The 23,848-nt window shown below is 32.2% G+C and overlaps 1 protein-coding gene across 7 annotated transcripts in view; it reads right to left on the bottom strand.

The window, feature by feature from the left end:
- Positions 1 to 23,848, bottom strand: part of LOC117124131 (nesprin-1-like) — a 104,887-nt gene that overhangs the window by 65,738 nt on the left and 15,301 nt on the right. For all 7 annotated transcript variants that reach the window (XR_004447936.1, XM_033270265.1, XM_033270268.1 and 4 more), the window contains exons 22-34: positions 23,517 to 23,843; positions 22,467 to 22,612; positions 20,956 to 21,142; positions 19,658 to 19,966; positions 18,907 to 19,233; positions 17,430 to 17,738; positions 16,118 to 16,309; positions 13,938 to 14,063; positions 11,329 to 13,071; positions 11,010 to 11,168; positions 10,516 to 10,698; positions 9,887 to 10,069; positions 5,679 to 6,011 (exon numbers count right to left, since the gene is read on the bottom strand). Coding sequence is in view for 6 of the 7 variants with exons in the window: in XM_033270265.1 (XP_033126156.1) it covers positions 5,679 to 6,011; positions 9,887 to 10,069; positions 10,516 to 10,698; positions 11,010 to 11,168; positions 11,329 to 13,071; positions 13,938 to 14,063; positions 16,118 to 16,309; positions 17,430 to 17,738; positions 18,907 to 19,233; positions 19,658 to 19,966; positions 20,956 to 21,142; positions 22,467 to 22,612; positions 23,517 to 23,843 (4,524 nt within the window). In the remaining variant the exon portion in view is untranslated. The remainder of the gene's footprint in view (positions 1 to 5,678; positions 6,012 to 9,886; positions 10,070 to 10,515; positions 10,699 to 11,009; positions 11,169 to 11,328; positions 13,072 to 13,937; positions 14,064 to 16,117; positions 16,310 to 17,429; positions 17,739 to 18,906; positions 19,234 to 19,657; positions 19,967 to 20,955; positions 21,143 to 22,466; positions 22,613 to 23,516; positions 23,844 to 23,848) is intronic.

Below are 23,848 nucleotides of genomic sequence, written 5' to 3'. Positions count from 1 at the left end.
CTGTAATATAAAAATCAGTACTATACAGTAGCCGAAGCAGTAGGCCTGTATTAAGGTTATAATACAAGTTTTAATATTATATTGCATCTTAATAAGCCTACAGCAGTAGTAAGGTTGTAAGTAATAATTATTATAATTGATAACAATTCAAAAAATGTGGTAATATTGATATAGAAAACAAAATTTCATGATAATTTTACAAGTAGTTCAATAGTATTTAATAATAAAATAATATAAGGCAAGATGACATAAAGTTGCATTTCAACAACATAAAAAAATAAAAAGGAATGGATTGAATTACCTTGGTTATCCTTCATTCTTTTAATTGTAATATGACTGATACTGATTCTATTAACACTTGATTTAAATAGCTTCCTGTTTTGAGGCTTGCTATGGCTTCAGAGAAAATAGACTTGATAGAATTGTTGTTTTAGGCATTGAATCACGTGTGCGAGCTATTTTGAACAATTAACATCACAAACTAAATGACTGTACTATCCATATTCACCTACTAAATTATACTGATTAATTAGGAATTGTTATTGATTTCAATTATTACATGATTTATATAACACATAGCATTTTAATGACAAGACAATTGTAAGGTAGAAGAAAAAGTTGAGACCAGTAAAAAGCATTATTGTAAAATGACATAACAGATGTTACAAATTTGCAAGAGAGATGTACTATATTAAGATGTACATTATATATAGTATTGGCATGAAGAAACATTTCAAAGTAGCAAAATGAATTTAAGATATTGACACCATGATGAAATTCTAAGCTAACCCCCAAGCTCTCAAATATGAAATTAGCCGTAATAATTTAATTCAAATTTTACTTCAGACATCCATTGTCCGTATTAAAAAATAGAGGAAAAACAAATAATAAACAGATATTTGTAAGAGGAATTAGGTATTACTTAATCATATATTGGACCAGTCTGCTTATTACTATAGACAATAATTGTATCCAAATCAAAAAAGAGGGCATATACTGTAAAAACTGCATACAATCTTAGGAAAAAACAGTTTTCAAGAAGAATTATTAAATGTGTGTACAGTAGGCGTGCTGGATGAATTTACAATTTAACACGAAGTGTTAACAAATAAAAGGATGAGGTAATCTCAATATTGTTACTGATAAAGTTCACTTTTTTTTATTTGTATTTAGATCAACTACAAAGCGATTATTCTTGTTCTCTGTGCAAAAACACAACTGTACATGTACTAGCTTGCACACTTCTACTACCTCGCTCCATTACAACATTGTGCATCACTAAATACATGCACCATGATACTTTGTGATGGCCATGTGGTCGAGTGCAACATCATTGATGGCGGAGGCTTTACCCTTCCCTAAAGAGGTCAATATCTTTGCCTGGGATCATTCCACAGATTAACAGTTAACGAATATCTGTATATTGATTTATCTACTAAAAGGTGAATGAACTTTTATAACCTTTTACAGATTCTATCAATTACTGCTATTATTAGTATTACTGCTATATTAAACTGTACTGCCTACAGTACAGTATGTCTCATGTGATTGGGTGTAATCTATCCTAAAATTAATCTCCTTGCTCTGATTAATAAGAATAGCTATTGAATAAAAAATAAATGCATTAGAATACAATATAAACTTTGTTCCTGGTTTTTGTTATTTTCTCTTATTTTGTGGTTTGAATTACCTTTCAAGGATTTACAATTATTAAACTATCAAAATTTGAGACAATGTTGGGTAAGAACTGCCTGAAAGAAATTCCTTTTCTAATTGTTGCCGAACTATTGCCAGTCATACTGAGGTCATTGTCTGTAATTGCACCAAACTTTAATCTTTAGCAACTTTCTATAATTGTTTGATAAGTTTAGAATTCATACTACGACACCACAAACCATAAAGGATATGAGACCACACTAAATAGTCAAGGCCAGTATAGCTAAGCTTTACATTAGCATTTAACCCATAGACTCAGTTTTATTAAAGCTAATCATAGTAAAACAGTACAAGACAATCAAATAAAAGCAAATTACATTTGAAAATGTTAATTCTACAAAAAAATGAAATTTAAAAAAAAACAACTTTTTGTTAAATCACAGAAAAACTTTCATACAATTGGAATTGTAATATTAGGCAAATAAATAATTTATCTTTTCTAAATGTATAAAATTGGAATAAAACAAAAAAAATAATGAGCTTAGTCAGAGCAACATGACTAAACAGCACCAGAGACTAGATTTAGCAAGCTAATCTGACACTGCAAATAAAAAACAGTACTACAAGGGAAGAGAAGCTGACAAAGAATGTGCCTGGGAATATAGGCCAGACAATGGGAGCATGAGATCACATTGCAGGATGAATGTGCAGGGAACATAAAGCAAGTTCTGTATCACTACAGTTGACCATGGAGGCACTGTATAAAATACAAGCAACATGTTTAATATCACTATACTGTATGCTAAAAAGCTGCCTATAGGCCTACACAATCTGATTTTTGGAGATAATACTTCTGACATAATATTCTGAATATATGCACGTCAATAAAATGCAGATTGCATTAAAAAAATAACTCCATTTATTTATAGAACAAAGCAAGTGAAAAATATTTAATGAGAATTCAACAACTGTCATTTCAAAATAATATCAGAACAGAATCAACAGGTGGCAAGCATCAGCCAATCAGCAGACAGTCATCGCTTCAGAGAAGCAAATTTCTTCAGATTCAGGATGTCAACAATTTTATGATATGTTTTAAAACATTTGAAAATAAAACTTGATATTATTTAAATCGATAGTGAACAATATGCTTATTGATTATATTGTATAAGGCCATGAAATTTTAATTACTCTTATGTTTTGCTGAACATATATTCATATACTGAACCAGTACTACAAAGCATGTTCTTATTACAGGAGCGGGAATAAAAATGGGTTGAAGGGTCAAAGTGAATTTATGGCATTTTCAATGTGCTTGCAAGAACCTTCATACACTGACTCTTACATCGTTTTATGCTCAATTTTAACATTATTTTTTACATAGAAGGGCTGCACATAAAGGGCTTTTTTAATTATTTTCGCGGGCCACAGCAACATTGCGGTCAGGCCACACGTGGCCTGTGGGCTGCACTTTGCCCATATTTTCTTAAATACAGTAAACAGAATGAATGTATATCTACACCAATAAATTGTACAAAAACCAGACAAAAAAAATCAAATCAAACATTAACTGTAATAAAATTGTTAATATGCATTGGCCTACTGTATAAATGTAGTAGGTGATTTTTTTACCCTCGACAAATTATGAAATTATCATACTGCTGTATTTTATCATATAGTGTCAATAGAGTGTCATCGTATGTCATGAAAAAACAGGGTCAGGTCAGACCATTGAAAACTTACATTATTACTAGAAGTCTGCAGCTTACGTCTCTTTGGTGTAGTCATTTTCAAAATCCTATTTCTAACGTTTAAAAAATCCAAAATGTTCGACAATGACCCTTTTGTAAGAGTACCACCCTCAAAATAATTCACATCCAATCTTTTGTAGATATTATAGAGTGGTAGATACACATCACCGTGACAACCAATTTGTTATCAAAGTCCAGGGCACATATTGACTTATGTACACAGCTCCATCTGTTGACATATTGTACCAAGTGACCATATTATTCTATGACACGTAGACCACTAATTAAAAGAAAAATCTTCAAGTATGTTTCTATTCCAAACAAAAAGACATTGATCCAGAATCACAGCTTTACTACCACTTCAAGTACGGTGGTTGAAACACACGATGCTACTAATTGCACGGTCCACAGTTCTGCCACTAGCACATGCTAAATTCCATGTTAATTTCCCAACATTTTATACAGAATTATTACACATTTAATTAATGAGACCTTGTTTTAAACCTATAAACTACAGGTACTACACTCAACTACACAACACACTACATAGCAGACGACAATGCTTTAATGAATACTACACAAGTGGAGATTCCCACTAACGCTTTGAACTGCTGAGGTCATTAGATTATGCAAATAGGGATGTGATGACACATACTATATTGTGATTGGCTATTGCTTTTTCTAGAGTATTCTGAATGGATGTTAATTGTGTGTTTAATTAATAGGCTCACTGATGCAAGTAACTGTGTCATTAACAAATCTTTAGTATTGTTACAGTAACTAGAACATGAAAACCATGGATGCTGTAATAACAAAATTGATTAATTAAATTTATGGCAACTATTAAATAATAGTACTTCTTTTGTATCATATCCTATTAATTAGGTAACTATACAAACAGCCAATGTGTTATCCAGTTAAAATGACTGGTACCTTTATATTACTTTTCATACATGAATGAATAAAATATTTTATCCCTCTATGGTACATATATCATCTTTAATTATCAACAGTGGAAGTGTTTCTCCAAATATAGTTCCTTTCAAGTGACTTAAAAAATGGTCTCATATTAAATTGGAGAGTCAAAGTGTGTCACTATATCAACTCCCTGATACTACTTAGCTTCATAGCTTAGTTGGTAGAGTATTGGAATGACAATCTGTCAGAACAATTGTCTTGGTTTCAAATAATGTTACATTTTTAAAATAATTTATTATGATCCTTATTTATTACCAGTGGAGGTGTTTCTCTATACTAAAACTATTATCACTTTGTTTTCAATATGTTTTAGGGTGTCTTACCACTAATTAAGGTGTCAATTTTAGCTTTTGGGAATTTCTGCATTATAATGTTTTGCATTGTACTTGTTTCGTGGACATTTATCTATTTTTGTACTTGATAATGTATATAAACCAGATATTTTGTCCAAAATATTTTAATATGAATATGTCTGATATTCCAACAGCCTGTAGCAAGGCACAAAAATATGTATTGAGAAATGCTACAGTAAGCCTACTACCACTAAGAATTATCTGTTCATTATATTGTTACAGTATTTTTTTTTATTATTAGAAAATATTATTACACGGTAACCTTGAAAACCACATTGGCAATGTGCATCAATTTGATTTAATGAGTTTTTTTTCAGTGATAACATATAGGCATGTTAAGCCAACATTATAATAATTATATTTTTGGATTATTGTTTAAGGGCCTATAAATATTTGACATTGCTTAATCTGTTAGTATCCTTTTGATTACAAACATGGACAGAAAAATACCATATATGGAATAGCCCTATTAATTATTTTGAAAGCATACATATAAATCACAAAAACTCTAGTGACAATATATTACATTATATATATTTATTGTATTCATAAAAATTAAACTTTTTTTCGAAACTACAATTTTATATGCCTTGACTTAATGATATTTTTAATGGGTACTTGCCCAAAACACACATTAAACATAACTGTATGATTAAGGTGGTAGGGCTTATACGCAAGGAACAAGGTATTTACATTAGTAGAAATAGATGAAATCTAAGAAATACCAAATTGGCTCACTGTTTGATATAAAGTAGACAATGATGAACAGAAAAAGAGAAATACGCAACAAGGATTCAACTCCTGAGCTTAAGGTTAAGAGCCAAAGCCTCAACTAGTGTGCAAAATTCTTCCATGGTTAAACAAGCAACAAACAGGAAATATTAATTCTGGAAATAAATTCTTTGAATAATTTTACTGAAAGACAGACAATAAATCCTACCTGCTGAAGTTGGGCTTGTTGCTGTAGCATCTCAACATTAAAGCATGCTTCCTCTGGTGACAACAGAAAGCTAGAGGCTGCCTGATTCTTCTCTATCCAATCTTGCATAACCTTGTACTCTTGCACAAGTCGTTCGGCATCACGATTAGCACACAAATTCCCTTGTTTATCGCTCAGCTCTTGTTTCAACTTCTCCAGTTGCTCTCGCTGCTCAGCCTCTCGATCTAGAAGTTCATAACCAAGAGGAATCTCTTCTACCGCGAGTGTATCCTCAAGGAATGATTGGATGTCATCCAACTTCTGCAGTTTGCGACTGACTTCCAGCAAACGATTCTGTAAATTAAAATAAATGAATAAATTTGTGATATTTCAACCAACATACACAAAACAGTATGTGACTATGACTGACATATTTACATGGTTAATCTCTGAATTCATTCTTATTTAAGGGGTGTTCATTTTCTTGGAATATTAGCAATTTTGTTTCAAATCCAGGTAAGTATTTAAAAATATAAATACTCCACAAAAAAAAAACTGTTTACAGAGATATGGTTTAAATTTAAATAAAAAATACCAAAAGTCCAAAAACAGAAAACAAAATATTGTCAGAAATCAATTGTCTAATGAATTGCAAGCCTCAAAGAAAAACATTTTAAATATTTAACATACATTGGCTTCATGGCTGCAACCATGTTCCATAAAAAAATCTTAAAATTTGAGTTAATTGCAACTAAGTTTATAATGTATGAATGCTAACACAAATTACACAGACCTACACTGTTCACCTAATCAGATATAGAAATAGAACCACATACCTTTAATTATAATACACTCACAGAGAATAAACGGATGGGAATCTATAGTTAACTAGTTATTTTACAATGGCATACAGCAGCAATACTAGCATTTTCAATTACAAAATTGTTGCAGTAGGGAGACTCATAAATACTAAATACAAAAATAACTGTTGATTCTTTAGTAATCATAGGATAGGAATCACAGACTCATTGACTATTCAAATTCTACTGGTATTAAATAATTTGAATAGTTACAAAATTCCATTAATTGTATGTAAAGCCATCCTAGAAAAAAATAAAAGCTAGGCCTATTGTTGTCAAGTGTGGTCAGTAAGCATGTCAAGTCAATGCAGGCTTGGTTGTCATTTTAATAGAGCAAACAATGTATCACATTTTGGTGTATTTTCCAATTTGAATTGTGGCTTTTGTGGTACCTATGTGGTCACATGTTATATATAGTTCAAGTTTTAAATTTTTTTAAATATCTTTCTTGTAGTAACTGATACATTACAATGAGCATAGTTATTTAAAATTACATAAAATTTACAAAAGTGGACAAAGCTTAAAAATTATATATTGTTTTTAATTATTGTATTTATTTAACAAATTTAGAGCACTGCCCTTTTCATTAATATTCATGTTCAAACGCACTTTACATAAGACTAGAAAAATACAATACAACAGTATAAATTTAGAAAAATATGACAATAACAATAATAATAATAATGAAAATAATAATAATAATAAAAATAATAATAATAATAATAATAAAAATAATAATAATAAAAATAAAAATAAAAATAATCAAACAACAATAATGTAAGTCTTATATAGCACATATAGAAGTAAGTTGCCTCTATGTGATTTACATAAACAAAAGGAAATATACCCAATGAATATCCTAATACTACTGTACAAAAAAAACAAATAAAGAAAAGGCATAAAATGCAGAATCATTATTTCCACTGCTCCATTCTCCAGCTCGTTGAAGCCCCAAAAGTTAGGGGCTCACTGGAACAGTACTCACAGGAGCTCTAGTAAAAATGATATCTAGCTAGTCTATCCTACAATTTAATAAATAAATAAAAAATATGTGAGAGCAAGATTGCCAAGAGGCAAAGAATATATTTATATATACCGTATATACAAATTGATTGAATAATTATTGAGAATAAACTCATATTGTATTTTTGTTGTTAAATTTATAAAACACTTAGCCTGTAAAAAAAATATGTTCTAACGAAAGTAATACATGGAAATCAGGGTTTATTTATGTGTTGCTAAGTGAAATCATAGTTTGTCAGTCGGTATAGATACAGATAATTTATTTCACTTTTTCACAGGAAATTACAATACAAGATGCAATAATGTTCTCATTCTCAAATGATACAAATGTTTTTTTGATTAAATTAAAATGTTTGTTTCATATGCCAACCTAACTTACCACATACATTTTCTCTATTAAAATGGTACCCACAAGGCTAAAATCCATGATTAAGGTATGACAATTAATTAACTAAGGCTGGAAGAGTTCCCTTTTCATATATCATACAAGTATCTTGTTGGGCTTCCCAACAATAATCAGCCCAGATTTTTAGATTTTGTGTCCTTCAGGCATAGATGACACAATTTTATTTTGCCTAATTAATAGTAAGAGTTGAGACGTGGTTTGGATTGCTTTTCTCCAAAGCATACCTGTAGGGCCATGGGTTCAAGCAATTTGGAAGTCACACATTTTCTCAAAACCAAGCCTACATACATATCACTGTCATTTGTAGAAGTGGTTGGCGCATCGGTTGTGGCTTGGACTCCCAACCTCGAGGTCGGGGGTTCGAAGCTCTCGCTGTGCAAATCACTTGTGTCCTTGGGCAAGACACTTTATCTACGGTTGCCCCTCTCCACCCAGGAGTACAAGTGGGTACCTGGTAGGTTCAAACACTGCGCTGTTTACTAGCCGCAATATTATGGAGATATAATTTAATTTAATAATTTAATTTAGTGTTTAATGTGTTCCATATGTGTTTGATCCAATGACCGGGGTAATAATGTGAAGCGCATAGAGGCTTTGTTAAGGCATTAAGCTATATAAGAACAACATATTATTATTATTATTATTATTAAATATTATAAAATTTTATACAATAAAAAATATTAAAGTAATGTATTTTACACCCACATCAACCTAAATAGATGCTCAAAACACAGTCTCCTTATTATATTTTGTAGTAGACAATCCTAAAGGTTTCATAAACCAACTAATGATTATATACTACTTTGAGAACACTTGATTAGACAAATGCTACTTTATATTACGTTTCTGACCTTGAAGTAAATCTTACTTATATTATGATATATATTTTGCTACAGGCTAAATCAAACCTTGGCACGCAACGTATCCCTTCATCCAATCACAGTACATATTAGAGCTCTAATAGCATTGTTATATTCTTTGATATGCACTTTTGTTAAAGGTAAATCATTAATTAAACTTCAAGGAATTGTGATGGCGAGAATTTTGTATTTTGAAATAATTTTGTCTCTTGATAGAATATTAACCATTTCAAAAGAAAAAAAATCTAACCATTCAAGCTTATCATATGCCATACTTATTATTTGAAAAAATATTGTACAGTATACTGAATTTTGCATTATCCATGTCTTTAATCATTCCTACAGGAGTACAAAACATACACTAGGGTAGATAAACAGTGTATGTAACCTTTATAAATGTAAAAGGATTCAAAATAACAATCTTCATTTTATTATGAAGGGGGAAGTCACCCAAATGAGTATATTTTGTACTCTCTTAAAAATGATGAAAAAAAAAATAGACAGAAAAGATGAAATAAATTGATAAATATAATAAGTTGAAATAAATAAAAAAAAAAACCTAAATACAGCAATATGATTACTACAGTTTTGAACATTATATTCAACAAAACATCCATATAGAGGGCTCCCTAGCAAAATATATAATAGTGTGCTAATCACTACATAACATGAGTGTTATGTATTAAGTTGCATATTTGCCTTTTGCAGACGACATTGTTCAAAACTACAGTTTGTGATAGAATTTGGGACAAAAATTTAATTATAACTATGAATTACTGTTTAACAGTGTAAAATAACTTCGAAATGAGACATGGATCATAACAAGTAAGCTTTTGTAAATTACAGGACTATTTTACTACTACATAAGATCGACTAACATGTGCACCTTATGAATACAGGGGTCCCAACTAGGCACTTCCTGGTTAAGTGAGCTTTCTTAGCACATTTACTTCCATGAGACAATTGAAAATAAAGTGGTAAAAACTTGCAAATTTTATAAATTTGTGGGAGAAGTTGCTGGAGACTTGGGAGCCCTGTGAATAGCCAACTGATGTTAATATAAAGAGATAGATTTTCTACCTGGTTTTTTATGATTTCTTCTTGAATTCCAGCAATATCTGGTTCAAGTTCCTCCTCTTCTTCATCTTCATTCTCAACTTCTAGAGTCAATGTCAACTCTGAAGTCCAATCATGAATAAACTGCAGTTCTTCTTGGCAAGCTTCAAGCTTGCTGATATTCTCCTCATGTTCTTTATGTTTTGCCTTCAATATAAAAACAGATGAATAAATAAAAAGAAATAAAGACTATAATCACCAACAGAACTTAATGCCTCTGTTTAAATCAAAAAATTGTATGTCTTCTTTAAAGTGCAGTCCACCTCGTCATTTTTGTAAATATGTTTTTACTGTCAGACTCAGGTGAGGTATCATGAGTATCATAGCTGCTGCAGAAAGGTGGTTAGTGGTCAATCCTTTCACAATGACTAGGCCTAATTCGAACTAGAGTACCAGAGTGTCCGCCTACTTACCACAAGATGCACTGTATTCTTTAAAGTAAAAACAGTGGCTAATATATTAGGTCCTTAACAGAGAAGACTTGACTGCGCCAACTGAACCATACGCAATGAGGGTTTAAAATTAAAATAGAGCCTATGTTAAGGCTATTGACTGAAGTACCCTTGCCTTACATGAAAAGAAAATGTGCCTACCTCAGCATCATAGCAGAGATCTTTGGCATTCTGCTTGAGTCTGCCAACCTTCTCTTGCAGGAGGTCTAAAGATGCTAACATAGCTTCTCTACTGTTGACATCTCCAGGCAGCAGAATACGTTCTCCCTTGTCATGAACAGCCTCAATTGCATTCTTGATGTCATCTAATTCATCAAGAAGAACCTTAGAGGAAATAGATAAAGATATATGGTGATTATTATGGCAATGATATAAAAATAAATGATGATTTCTATAGTAGTTTTACACACATTATCATTTATGAAATATTAACCTGTCCATAGTTGGCCTGTTACTATGCTTTCTAATAATATAAACTGTTACTATGCTTTCTAATAATATAAACAAGAAATCAACATCTTCAGTATTATGATTTTTATTATATTTTTTCTTTGGTTTTGCAAAAATATATTAGTGGCTTACATACTTATTATTCTAAAAACAAAGAATTATTATCCCTATGGAATAACTCTCACCTTGACATGTTCAATCTTCTGCGGAAGTTCAGAGAGTTGTTCAATTTCTTCAATAGTTGACTCTGCAGTTTCCATGTCAATGCTGACTTGTGATAAGGCATCCTGGTAGGCAACTTGACGTTTCAAAGCTTCTCTCAGTTGGTTTTGCTTCTCTTGCATCTAGGGAAGAAAAGATACAGAATATTATCACCGCTTCACATTGACTTGACTACAATTGGAATTGGAACTAAAAAGTTGAACTATCACAGTCTTTACAGAATAATATACATTTTTTTGTAGTATAATAAGGATGGGTTTATTAAGTCAATTTGCAATCTACCTTGTTCTGAAGGTGAATCCATGACTTGTTAAGATCTTCAACTTTCTTATCGTCATCAACATCCGTGAAAGACAGCATTCTGGGTTTGGGTTCATCGTCAAGATGCAGACCACTTGGAAGAGTTACTGGCTTTATTGGACTCACAGCTGATCCGATTGCAACCCTTGACTGTGGAGACAAAACAGCTAATGATGCCTCAGGTTCATGTGATGATCTTGGGGATGTGGATGATTGCCATGTTGAACCACGAGGTGGTGCTTGGTTCCTGAATGGCTGCCTAACTGGAGAAACTGCTTGTGACATAGGATAACTCTCAAGAAAGCTTGGAGCATAGAGGTGACTTGTTCCATCAACTGCAGGTTTTTCACTTAAGTCCAATTCTGGAATATTATCCTCCTCTAACTCTCCTTGAACTAGTGGAGTATGGAATTTCACATGATGCACAGGACCTCTCTTCTCAGGAAAAAGCTTTTCTGCTGGCAGATTATTACCCTTATCAAGAAGCTCCTGAAGAGGGGTTTCAACCGGTGAGACACAAGATCTGTCAATACTTTCATCAATAATAGGAAAAGAAGATCTTGCATCAATGCCAGTGCTGCTTAGAATCAGAGATGGATCAACTTCTAGCTTTGCCAATTCCTGTTGCATGTCACTAAGAGAAATTTTTTCTGGAGGTTGTAAATAATTTTCAAGTATTGCTATATCATCATCACTGAATGACACTGAGGGTCTATGCTCTCCTACTGGGGATGGTGGGGGTGTTGGAGCATCTGGTAAATTTAATTTCAATGGCTTGATCTCAACATTTTGTTTTGGAACTTCCATTTCATCTATTAATTCATCTTCAAATGAAAGTGATCTTTCCTCCTGAGCAATTGGGTAGACATCTGACACTTCAACCAATGGACTAGGGGCTTCAATTAAAGGCTTCCAAATATGAGATTCTTCCTCTGGTATCACAATCTCTAGTGACCCATCTGTTTCCTCTGTTTTTGGAGACTTTTCTTTAATTTGCAATATTCGCTGAAACATTCCAAGAGCAGAAAGGTCAGGAGATGCTCCAACTGGTGTACCATCATCCTCATCATTTTCATCTTGTGAGTGTAAAGGACTACCGTTATCTGGTGTATAGAATGCAGGTGAGGATATACCACTAGCAAAGGATGGCAGCGAGGCAGCATCACTCTCTCCAGAAACCTTTCCATCTATCTCATCCTCAGAAACACAATCTGCTAAATTTCTGTTGCGACTTCTAAGAACCAGTTCTGGCAAAGTTTTGATAGATGAAAAACCAGACATTCTGTCCGGAAAACTCTCAGTTGTCCACTTTGTCGTTGGTGAATATTCTTCAGGAAATTCAGCAGAGCTGCCTAGACCACTTTCTGGCACATCTTCTTCGGTCAACTTTCTTTTATGCTTTTTTGATGAAGGCTTAGTGAGCTCTCTGGCGACAGCCTCAAGGCAGACATTTCCTTCTTCTTTCAGATCTTCAAATGGTAGTCTAGGCTTTGAAGCTAGACACAAAGTATACTCTAGTTTTTCTTTAGGTCTCTCCACTGTGTCTTTCACCTCTGATGCTTCTACTGGTTTTTCATAAGAAACTGGAGTAGAAGTAGAATCCAATTTTTCTTTTGCTTTTTTACGAGCCTCCTGTAGACGGTTGGCTTGTTCTTGCAATTCTATCTTCTTTGTGTTTATATCCTTTATACCAATCTCGAACGTTTGCAGTTCTGATGACAATGCCTGCAGAAAATCATCAATATCATAGTGAATAATGAATATTTGTACCAGAATAAGGAGAAACACATGAAATTTTGTAACAGAACATTCCATTCATGTCCCATAATGTCATACTCATAAATGGTTTTGTAAACACTGAAGGGTAATATTTAAAACAAATGAGAAGTTGCTGGTAATAGAGTAATTTCTAATTTAACAAGAAAATTAATTTTGTTTACATATGTTTCATTGATTTGTATTTACTGGTATTGTATTTTGTTTACAATGTAGGCCTGAAAACAAAACTGAAGTTTTCTATCCATAGCTTCGGCATTGTTTTCATTTTTTGGACCTAGACCAATTCCTGTGTCTGTAGGGAGCATAAATATCAAGCTGTACTCTAACACATTTAATAGCATTTTAACTTTAAAACTACCTGGTATGATTATGTTTAGCAAAAAGCATGACCATATTATTTCAATGGTTTTGAATAAAGTTTTACATAATGTTAAGAGTGGTACTAGTCTACTGTAATAGTTCAAATTATAGAGTATTTTTCCAAAGCATAATGCTAATTTCAATTTATTTTTACATCACATGTATTTTGTGTGTATGTATATTAAATATATATGCACAAATATGCATACATACAAACATACATCCACTATTTTTATCATGTTCATATGCATGTATCTTTACAATAAAATAATACAATAATCTTTTATTTCCCGCAATAAAAAAAAAAGACTAATAACTCACCATAAGCTTTTTACTATATCAATTATTTATATCTATCACATTATCTCAATCGGTGGTTTCAAAGTATATCATGAATTTTAATAAAAGGGTTATTTTATCAAACCAAATTAACAATTAACAGTCTCCCTTACATCATGTTGACTCAGTTGATGTTCTAGTCCTGGTATGTCATCAGCAGTTATTGGCGTTGAGACCACCATCTCCTGAGCTTCCAACATCTTTCTGGAAAGTTTTTCAAGATGTGCCACAAAACTATCCTGAAAAGCAAAACAAAATATGAACAAAAATGAATGGTCTTTCTCAAATAAAACTGAAATAGTAAGTGGGAAATATATTCTTTAACGTAATGTACTTTAGTTATATCATGGATGTATTATTGAGAAGGAGATCACTTGGCAACAGATCCCGTTGAAGCGACAAACCAATGTATTCCACGCCTTTGGATCGCACACGGGCGTATTACCCTATAATTCACATTTTTTTGTTAGCAACAACATGCGTTCATACCATAGAGTTATTAAACAACTAGAGTGCTGACAAGATGGCGAAGCAATGCAGAGTTATGTATGTGTACCATCCAAGATGGCCGCCGTAGGAAAGCGCCACCTTCAGGCTTATTATACATATTATTACCATAATTAAGCCCTCTGACTGATTATTTGATTAATGATAATTAGTATTGATAATAACAATTTGAACTATCGTAGCCAAAAAGAGGCCAAGTAGAGCATCTTATTCAAATATTTAAAAAAAAATAAAATCGTGTACATTACACCCATACACCGCAACACTCGAGTTTCAAACATACGGGTAACTAGCAGTACTGAACTTTCTGTGTAAATTGAGGGCGTCATTGAAAATTATAGTGCTTAGGTGAAATTTGATTGGCTGAATCTATGGCAGCCATCTTGGATTGTACACACACACAGCTCTGCGTATTTCGAACATCGAATACATTGCAGTTAGCGCTCTAGTATTCTCATTATATCTCTATGGTTTAATACGCTCCAGCACAGAGACCTTTGGATCGCGCGCGGGCGTATTACCTTATAATTCACATTTTTTTCGTTAGCAACAACTTGGCAACGACATGTGTTTATACGCTCCAGCACAGCAGTTGTGTGATAAAGCGTTTTCAGATTTTAACCCATTAAATATCTTTAAATTTTTTCGGACTTTTAGTATGTTATTATGTGTATATTTCTGTTAAAATTACTTCTGTGTTCATTATAATTTTGTCTAAAGATCGATTTGTGTGACTATAAAGCTAAGGCAGCGTAAAACTGAAAATTACTCCGATTCTGGATTGAATTTTTGAATAGATAACCCTCGTTAACCCTACAATGACTTAGTTTATTATAATCCTTCATCATTCCTTAATTAATATCTGTTAAAATTGGAATAATCGAGTTTTATCCAATTTATGAAAATTCAAGTTGCAATATACCATACTTTTAAAGCTGATGTAAATGTTTCATTAAATTCGAAACTCTTTTTTTTAGAAAATATTACTATGTTTGGTATTTCTTGAAAGATCAATGTATTAGCTTCAAGATGGAAACGATTGCGCAGCCATAGTGATTGACTGTAAGTGGTGTGCATTGAGAAAAGAATGTGCTCTCCATTTTGCCGTGTTCAATCTTTTGGTAATCAAAGCCTGCTGAGCATTTGGTGGCGGGGAACACATTAGACTTCAAAGGCATCGCGCAAACGCTCTTCACACGCTGCGGCAGCTTTGTTCTTGGTTCATTTGCATAGCTATGCGTGTGCGTAGCTTTTTCGAGTATCTCCTTCTAATAATACCTCCATGGTTATATCATACGACGGTTGTACGATGAATCCAACTCTGCTCCCTGCTAGCGACAGACAACACGATGCTGTCTACTGATTTTTGGTGGCAGTCTGAATGGATCGTCATTAAAACCGATCTCTTGTGGCATTGCATTCTCCATAGAATCGCGTCGGCCAATACGACTGTCATACACAGTGACCGCCCCACTTAATACATCAAAAAATGTAAGCACATGATTTGAAATGTCTGTATCTAAGATAACCAGATCTCATACCATGTGTGACCTTTGACCCAAACATGACCCATTTAACTCTGCCAACACAAAAGAGAAGTTGTTGTGCCTATGCTCATATAATACTAAGTATAAAAATTACATTTTAATTCATTATAATTGTTATTAATTTATATTATTATCATCACTCATTATTAATATTACCATAATTATCATTATATATTATTATCATTTTTATTATTATTATTATTATTATGAATAATATTTATTATTAGTTATTAAGTTACCTGTTGGTGAATGGACTGTTCCAAAAGGTCTTGGTTATCTTGAGTTATTTCTTCAATCTTGTCCAATTCCTCTTCTAGATTTGCAAGTTTAGGATCTGTGTGAGTTGGGTGATGTGATCCAATAAGTTGTTGTTTCCTTTTCTGCAGTTCTTGAAGAGTTTCTTTTAATTCATTCAAATCTGCAACAACATCCTTTGAAGAAAAACCCCAAAAAATGTTAAATCAAGACTCATTGTTATTAGATATATAATGCACCTTCATACATACATTACATCATTTATATAGTGCTATATAGCGCTATTTCATAAAGATCAGAGCCCTTTCTTTTGCTTTTTTTTTTTTTGGTATCTAAAACAGTGGAATGTCAATAGCAGTATTTCATAAAAAATACTACATAAACACTGTGTAATACAAAAAAATATATTACATTTCTTTAAGTTATTATATTATTTACTATTTACAATTTATTAGTATTCCTAAAAAAATTGCCACAAGTTTATCTCTTTATGTAAACAAATCTTATGTAAATACATACATAAAAATACAGACGGCAGTGGCTGACAAAGTTGTGAACACAACGTTTTAGTCGATGTACAGGATCACATATATATCAGTTGTCAATGTAACATTCCTTAGCATATAAACTAAAATATCAAATTGATCTTACATCATCTAAACAAATTAGCATAATAATGAAGGGTGTATCTAAAGTGACTCACTTACTTTATCATGGTAGTATTCTAGAAACCTATGATTTGTTTATATGGAAATAACTAAAGTGTCTAAAATGCTGTAAAATTAAATCTACCAAAAACAAATTGCAATCATGGATTTCCTGAAAATCAAAGAAAATAAAATGCATGTAATTCAATATACCTATATGACAGCATACAGTATTTATTAGCCAAACCTGAATTATCGATTCCTAGCCTAGGTCGGTTGTATGTGGCCTATTGAGACAACAAAAAGTGGCTAGGCCTAGGCATATTTTTCTTTATCAATTTGCACACATTGTACAAAACAAATAATGAATATTTCTCATTCGTACAATGGGATAGAATATATCATTTGGTGAAAGACTGAGTCTTCTATTGAACTCAGCTAGGCCTCGTGAATATTGAACACTCAATCTTTCACCTTATGGAACATATTACGTTGCACTCATACACATTCATTATTTGTATAACATAGCAACATAGGAACTACAAATTATGCACCCTAAAAATGATCAGCAATACAAATACCCATATGAAAGAACCTGTTTGAATTTAAGTTCACAAGTGTCTGCATAATATAATTTAATTTCAGTCACCTGCGTTAGCTCAAGTTGCTCATTCAAATTCTTCTCATTCGACTCTGGATCCATCAGGATCTCTTTCAACTCCTGAAGTTCCTTCTCAAGTTTCTGAGCTCGCTGCTGATAATCCTGCCAATCATTGGCCAGTCTTTCTAGCGCTTGCAAGCGTTGTGTAGCAGACGACTCAAGTTCAGTTGCTACCTCATTCATCTCGACAGCCTTCTCCACTAAAGGTGCTGTGTTGCAGACAGTAGCAAGCTTTCCTGCAGCTGTATTCATTGTTTCAAGATTTTCATGAATTCTTGGTGATATAGCAACAACATCCTACCAAAAAAAAATTACCAATGTAAATACTGAATAATTATTAAATAAAACAAACAGTGGTTCTATTTATTAATGCAATTAAAAAACTAAATGAGAGTAATTTTGATATGGGGAAATACCTACACTGGTGATAATCCAAAATGATAATAAATAAATACATATATCAAATTAATTAAATTAATATATTATAAAAGTTAACTACAGGATTAACTAAAAACCTAATATAACAAATAATTTAAATATACTGAGAATTTTTAATGATTACATGAAAATTCGCATCAAAAATAACATACTATTAAATGTTGGTATTTCAACAACACTGAAGCAAACGTGTAATATATACCAATTACACAAATCAATCTATGATAGAGCACTCTGAAGGAGGTTCACTTTCCAACGAAGGTCGAAAAGGGAATGAGGAAGATTGTTAGGGAGACGGTTTGTATGTGGCGCCCTGGGTTGGACTGTTCCATTTATTTTGAAGGGGTGTTCCGTTTGGGAACAATGGCAATTATTTCATTTCATTTATTTGTCTCAAACAATTAGCCAACAATTAGTCGGTTTATCCAGGTAAGTATTCACGAAATAGACTGCTAAATTAAATGTATTTATTCTTAATCAAGTATTCACGAAAAAAAAAAAAAAAAAACAACTGTCAGTTGCCCTTCAAAGCATTAAGATTTATAAATAAACACTGTCCAACTGTATTCTACTACTGCTATCCTGTGACCTCATTAAAGTTTATAACAAGGTCATGGTTGTGTTAGGCTTTTCAAGCAAGAATATTATATCTATTTTGATGAACAAAGCACATCATAGTATTAAATCTTAATTATGAACAAAATGTGGTGGAATGATACATTATTTACAATAATATCTAAGCATTTGATAGTAATAATAATAATAATAATAATAATAATAACTTTTTATTTTTTCATTATTTTTGCAGTGTCAATATGTATTGCTAAAAATAAAAAAAGCTGTTGTTTTACTCTCATGTACTAAGCCTATATTATTTTTAAAATTCATAATTTTTTATTTAGTTCCTTAATAATTTAATAGTTTACTTAATTGCTATATAATCGTAACATAAAATAAAAATGTGTTTATGTTTCACACAAAACACAAATAAATTTGTATTATTATTTTCATGAATCATTTTGCTAACCTTATGAACATGCAACTGGTTGGCAACATCATCTGGGTTATCGAGATCAAGATCAGTTGCGATGATTGGTTGGCTTTTTTGTATCCAGTCCTCAACACTATGCAAGGCATCTTGATAAGCCTCCCATATTTCTACAGCCTCTGATAGCCTTTCCCCCTTTTTGGATGAGTCATGCTGAAGCTCAGACAACTTCTGTTGGATTGAATTCACTACAGCAATAACCTGCTCCTTCTCTTCACAGTTTTCAGTCTGTTCTGTAATTTGCTGAGCTTGGTTTTGGACAGCTTCCAGAGCTGGGCTTAGGCCGAGAATCTCATGGTGAATATCCTTGTAGTAGTTAGCAAAAAGAAAATAAATACAACTTAATACATGTGGTGAGCCATAGGAAACACTCTGTTATAACTGATCCAATTAGGTAACTCCCGCCACAGGAAACGATACAACAGACTGTTCCATTACCAGTATAGGGTAAAGGCTGTAAACAAGGCTATTCCATTTTAAACACTGCTATGAAAATGATTGTGATAATCAATATTAGATAGCCTTCAATTAATTTTAATATACAGTGTATAACAATAATTAGATCATTTCCATGGCAAAGAAAGAAACAATAATTATATTTTTGGGTTATTCAATTAACATTAATACTTTTAAATTCTTAGTAGGCAATAGAAACATTTAGGAATTTAGTAATTTCTTTTCATCACTGTAACATCAATAAAAAAAACTTGTAGAGAGTTATGGATTGTACCTCTTGAGACAAGATGCCGTCAGGGACAGCTTCAATTGGTTCCTGCATTCTTTCTGCAGTGGCATTCATCTGATCTTCTAACTGCTCTATTTGATCATGGAAGCTTCTTCTCAATTCATTTGCACTATCAAGCTCCTCTTCATTCTCTTGCAGTTGTTGGCTAACATCATTTACCAAACATCTTAGTCTGCAAATCTCTGCGATAATCTCCGCCGGTGGATCACTGTGATAGGCCACGTACTTCCTCTCCTGGCCACTTTCAATGCGATCTAGTTCCGCAGACTTTTTGCTGATTCCTTCTTGAATCTCCTGTGAAATCCGAGGCGTAACATAAGCCACATGGAAGAGAAAATTAGACAAATTGCCACAGGCCTCACTAATAAAGCCTTGAAAAAGGCTTAATTAGTGGCTTTAATGACAATACTTAAGGACCTTCAGAACCCTACAAAAATATACAATTATACTAAAAAATGTAGGTAAACTGACTGTAAATAATGGCCACATGTTTTAGGCTTTCCTAAAAATTCTCTTATTTTAAATTCATTCTCTTATTTGTTCATTCTTAATGAGCTTATTTCAACATTTCTTGTCAAGCATGGCATATATTCCTGTTTTTAATTTTGATAGGCAAATAATTACTAACATCGATATAATATATCTCAACATTTTTGTAGGGTCTATTAAACCTAAAAACAGTACTTCTAACAGAAGTTATAAAAGAAGTTGAATTAATTGAAAAAAAAGAATTAAGGTTGACTTACAACAATTTCAGAAATAATACAGAATTTTTGAGGAAGGGAATTAAATAGTTTTAGAAGAAAAGAAGAAAACAACGCTCAGCTGTGTTTAATTTAACTCATGGAACAAGTAGTTTTCGAGATTGGGAAAAAATTAGCAGGGCGGAAAGAAATTTGTTTATATAACGGAGCATGGCCGTGGATAAATGTTGCACATCAACATTATAATACACGAACACAGACTATATTACTGTAGTTCTCATGTATAAGCCCACTCCCCTTGAACACAAAATTGGGCCAATTTTTTGGGGTGAATTGGAGGATTGCCTTTTAATCATCATTTTTCAGCACTGTATGCCTAATTCAAAGCTAATATTTGTACTTTTTTTCTGAGAATATTTGAAAAAAAAGTCATATACTGGGCTTTTGCCCAAGGAAAGGTTGGTACATAAAATTGGGCATAAAGCTGGGGGTGGGCTTATACCCAAGGAGCTATAGTAGTACAAATTTTCAATTATGATAACAACAAAATGAAATTGGATAAACGGAACGAATTCTTACCCTAGAGTGTTCCAGCTTATTGTCAACATCATCCAATGCTGGGCCAATACTATCATTGAAGGTTGAAGCTGTTACATTATATTCACACAACCCCTCTTCAATTTCACTGAGCATTTCCATCACATTGCTTCTTTCCTCCAGTTCAATGCTGATTATTGCCTGTTTTTCGGAAGCAGATTTCTGAAGCCTTCAAAGGAGAGGACATGAAATGATTTACTAGGAAATGTTGCGATTTCATTAAAAGAAATTGTCAACAAAAAGAAGCAATTACCGGGGTTACCAGGGATTTAGTTATGGAGGGAGAATGCGCAGGGCCACCCAGCCTTTAAGTTTTTCATCCAGTCTAAAGCTAATTTCATGGCCCTCCACCCACACTTATTAACTCACTTTTCCATTCTTAAAATCCACTCATATTATTTAGAGTTTACCAATGTAAATGTAAATCACCCACCCACCTTAAAATATCTATCACCTACCCTTATTTTTCTACAGTTACAACCCTGTGTTACCATTACACGTTAATTATATTAATATATGAAAGTCTATTTTTGTTTAAATATCTTTATCTTTACAATGTATCCTTATAAAACAAAGAATCCTGATAAAACAATCAACATTAAAATATGCAGTTACAGCTAAAGATACAGACAAACACAGTGAGGTTTATAACCATGTTTTACTATCAATGACACCTCAGTGTCATACCTAGTCTGGCTCTCAGACTGCATCTCTGCAGCGTAAGAGTGAAAACAAGCTTAAGATTATATTCTTAGTACTTTAAAAATATTTTTCTTATAATGCAACAGAATATATTTCTATAATTATAATATTAATATAATAAATATTTCATCAATAATATTAGTAAACTATTGTTAATAATAACATAAAAATGAACATTTTTCCAATAATTCAACAGAATATATTTCTAATTATATTAATATAATACTATAATATTATATCAATAATAATAGTATATATTATTAACAATGGAAAAATGATAATAATGGAAATGACAACAAAAACAATAAAAATAATACTAATAATTTAACAACATTGTTAGAATCATATAATACATACTGTAAACCTTACAAAAGTTGATGATGGTCACAGAACAAAAAATGACATATATTTGCAGAATAGGCAGATTTTATAATTAATTTTCATTTTAAAACATTATCATCAAAAGTTATTTTCTTAATCATTCATAACAATAATAATAATAATAATAATAAACAATAATGAATAATCATATACCATTTGAAAAAACAAAATGTTTATTACATGCAGCAGTAACAAGTACATATTAGATATACAGTATACAGTGCATTAATACTGTTGCCAGTCATACAGGAAGGTATGATGCAATTTAGATAAATGACTGCACATAAAAGAAACTCATTTTGAACTTGGTTTCACTTTAATTTTAATTTTAGGAACAGGATGTTAAACATCAGCTCAATTAAATGAGTTATTAACTAATGTATGGCTGCTTCTAATTAATCTATACATACCTATGATATGTTTCCTGTAGCTTTTGGAAGTCATCTTTGATTGGATGAGAGCTCTTTGCAGATTTGATCTGATCAATGAGATCATCTGTTGCATTCTTGTGATGAACAAGCTTAGGTTCTCCAGTAAACAACTTTTCATTGGCCAACTAGAAGAAAAAATAAATGAATATAAAAGGGTTGTGTTTAAACTAGAATTCAATGCCTCTGATATCATCATAATCAGTCCTTTTTTTTCGTATACATGTACACTTTTATACCTCAATGAAATACATTAAATTTTGTTCATATATTGCATTCTGCAATCTTGGGCTAGGAGATCGATGACCAGAGATTCATATTGTGGAAAGTGCTACAAAATACACAGTGTACAGACTACTAAATCAAAAGCTAAAACAAAGGATATGTCATTAAATTCTTGAAATCAACACAAATTCGTAATCCAAGAAATAAAATATATAAATCAAAGCTTTTTCTTCTAATCTTCTTCCAAGAAAATAACACAATTTCTCGATAAAAAAGCACATGGCTATAATACTTTATTAGTCACAAAGGGGAGCTCTAATGTCAAACACAGTCGAATAGGGAGTGAGGACGATTGTTAGGGAGGCGGTTTGTACGTGGCACCCTGGGTCGGACTGTTCTATTTTTTTTGAAGGGGTGTTTAATCGGTTATCCAGGTAAGTATTCACGAAATAGACTACACAAATCAGAAATGAGGACAACGCTTGGGTGTGGGCGCAATCACATGCTGGGACAATTGGACGATTCTATTTTTGTCGTGGGTGTTCTTAAAGGAACAAGTGGCAATTGGTTTGTTTATCCAGGTAAGTATTTAAAAAATAGACATACAAAACCATTTGGTATTTGTTCAATATTTTAATACGTATTTTGCAAAATATTTTTGATTTTAATTAATTTTTGAATTTTAATTAATTTTTTTAAACATCTGATAAAATAAGAACCAAGATTATGTAAAGTATAAATTGTAAGTTACAAAAGATTATTAAAACATTGAACAGAAAATTTTTTTTTTTAAATGAAAGTAACTACCGTAGCATTGTCCAAATGTTGAAGCAAGGCATCATATGGAGCATCATGGGATAGATTATCCGGTATAAACTGGTTTGCATCAGCTATAACAGCTTCAACTGCTTGCATAGATTCATGATAGTCATTCCACTTCTGTAGCATATCTTGCAACTGAAGTTCTTCTTTCTTAAGATGCTGTCTCAGGTCTAAGATGCCTTCTTCGAGAGGTTTTATCTGGAGTGCAACTGTCTTCTTTCCCTGGTCATTAGCTTTATTGTCAAGGTTCATAGCTTCTTCCTCAAGCGATACAAATTCTGGTTGTAAGGTCTGCAAGTCCTTAGCTATATTCTGAA

This window comes from Anneissia japonica, unplaced genomic scaffold (assembly GCF_011630105.1).
Source record: "Anneissia japonica isolate Jap-2015-1 unplaced genomic scaffold, ASM1163010v1 scaffold3949_len364153_cov177, whole genome shotgun sequence".
Lineage (NCBI taxonomy): Eukaryota > Metazoa > Echinodermata > Crinoidea > Comatulida > Comatulidae > Anneissia > Anneissia japonica.
Note: the sequence above shows the minus strand (reverse complement) of the source record. Positions and strands in the feature narration are given on the sequence as shown.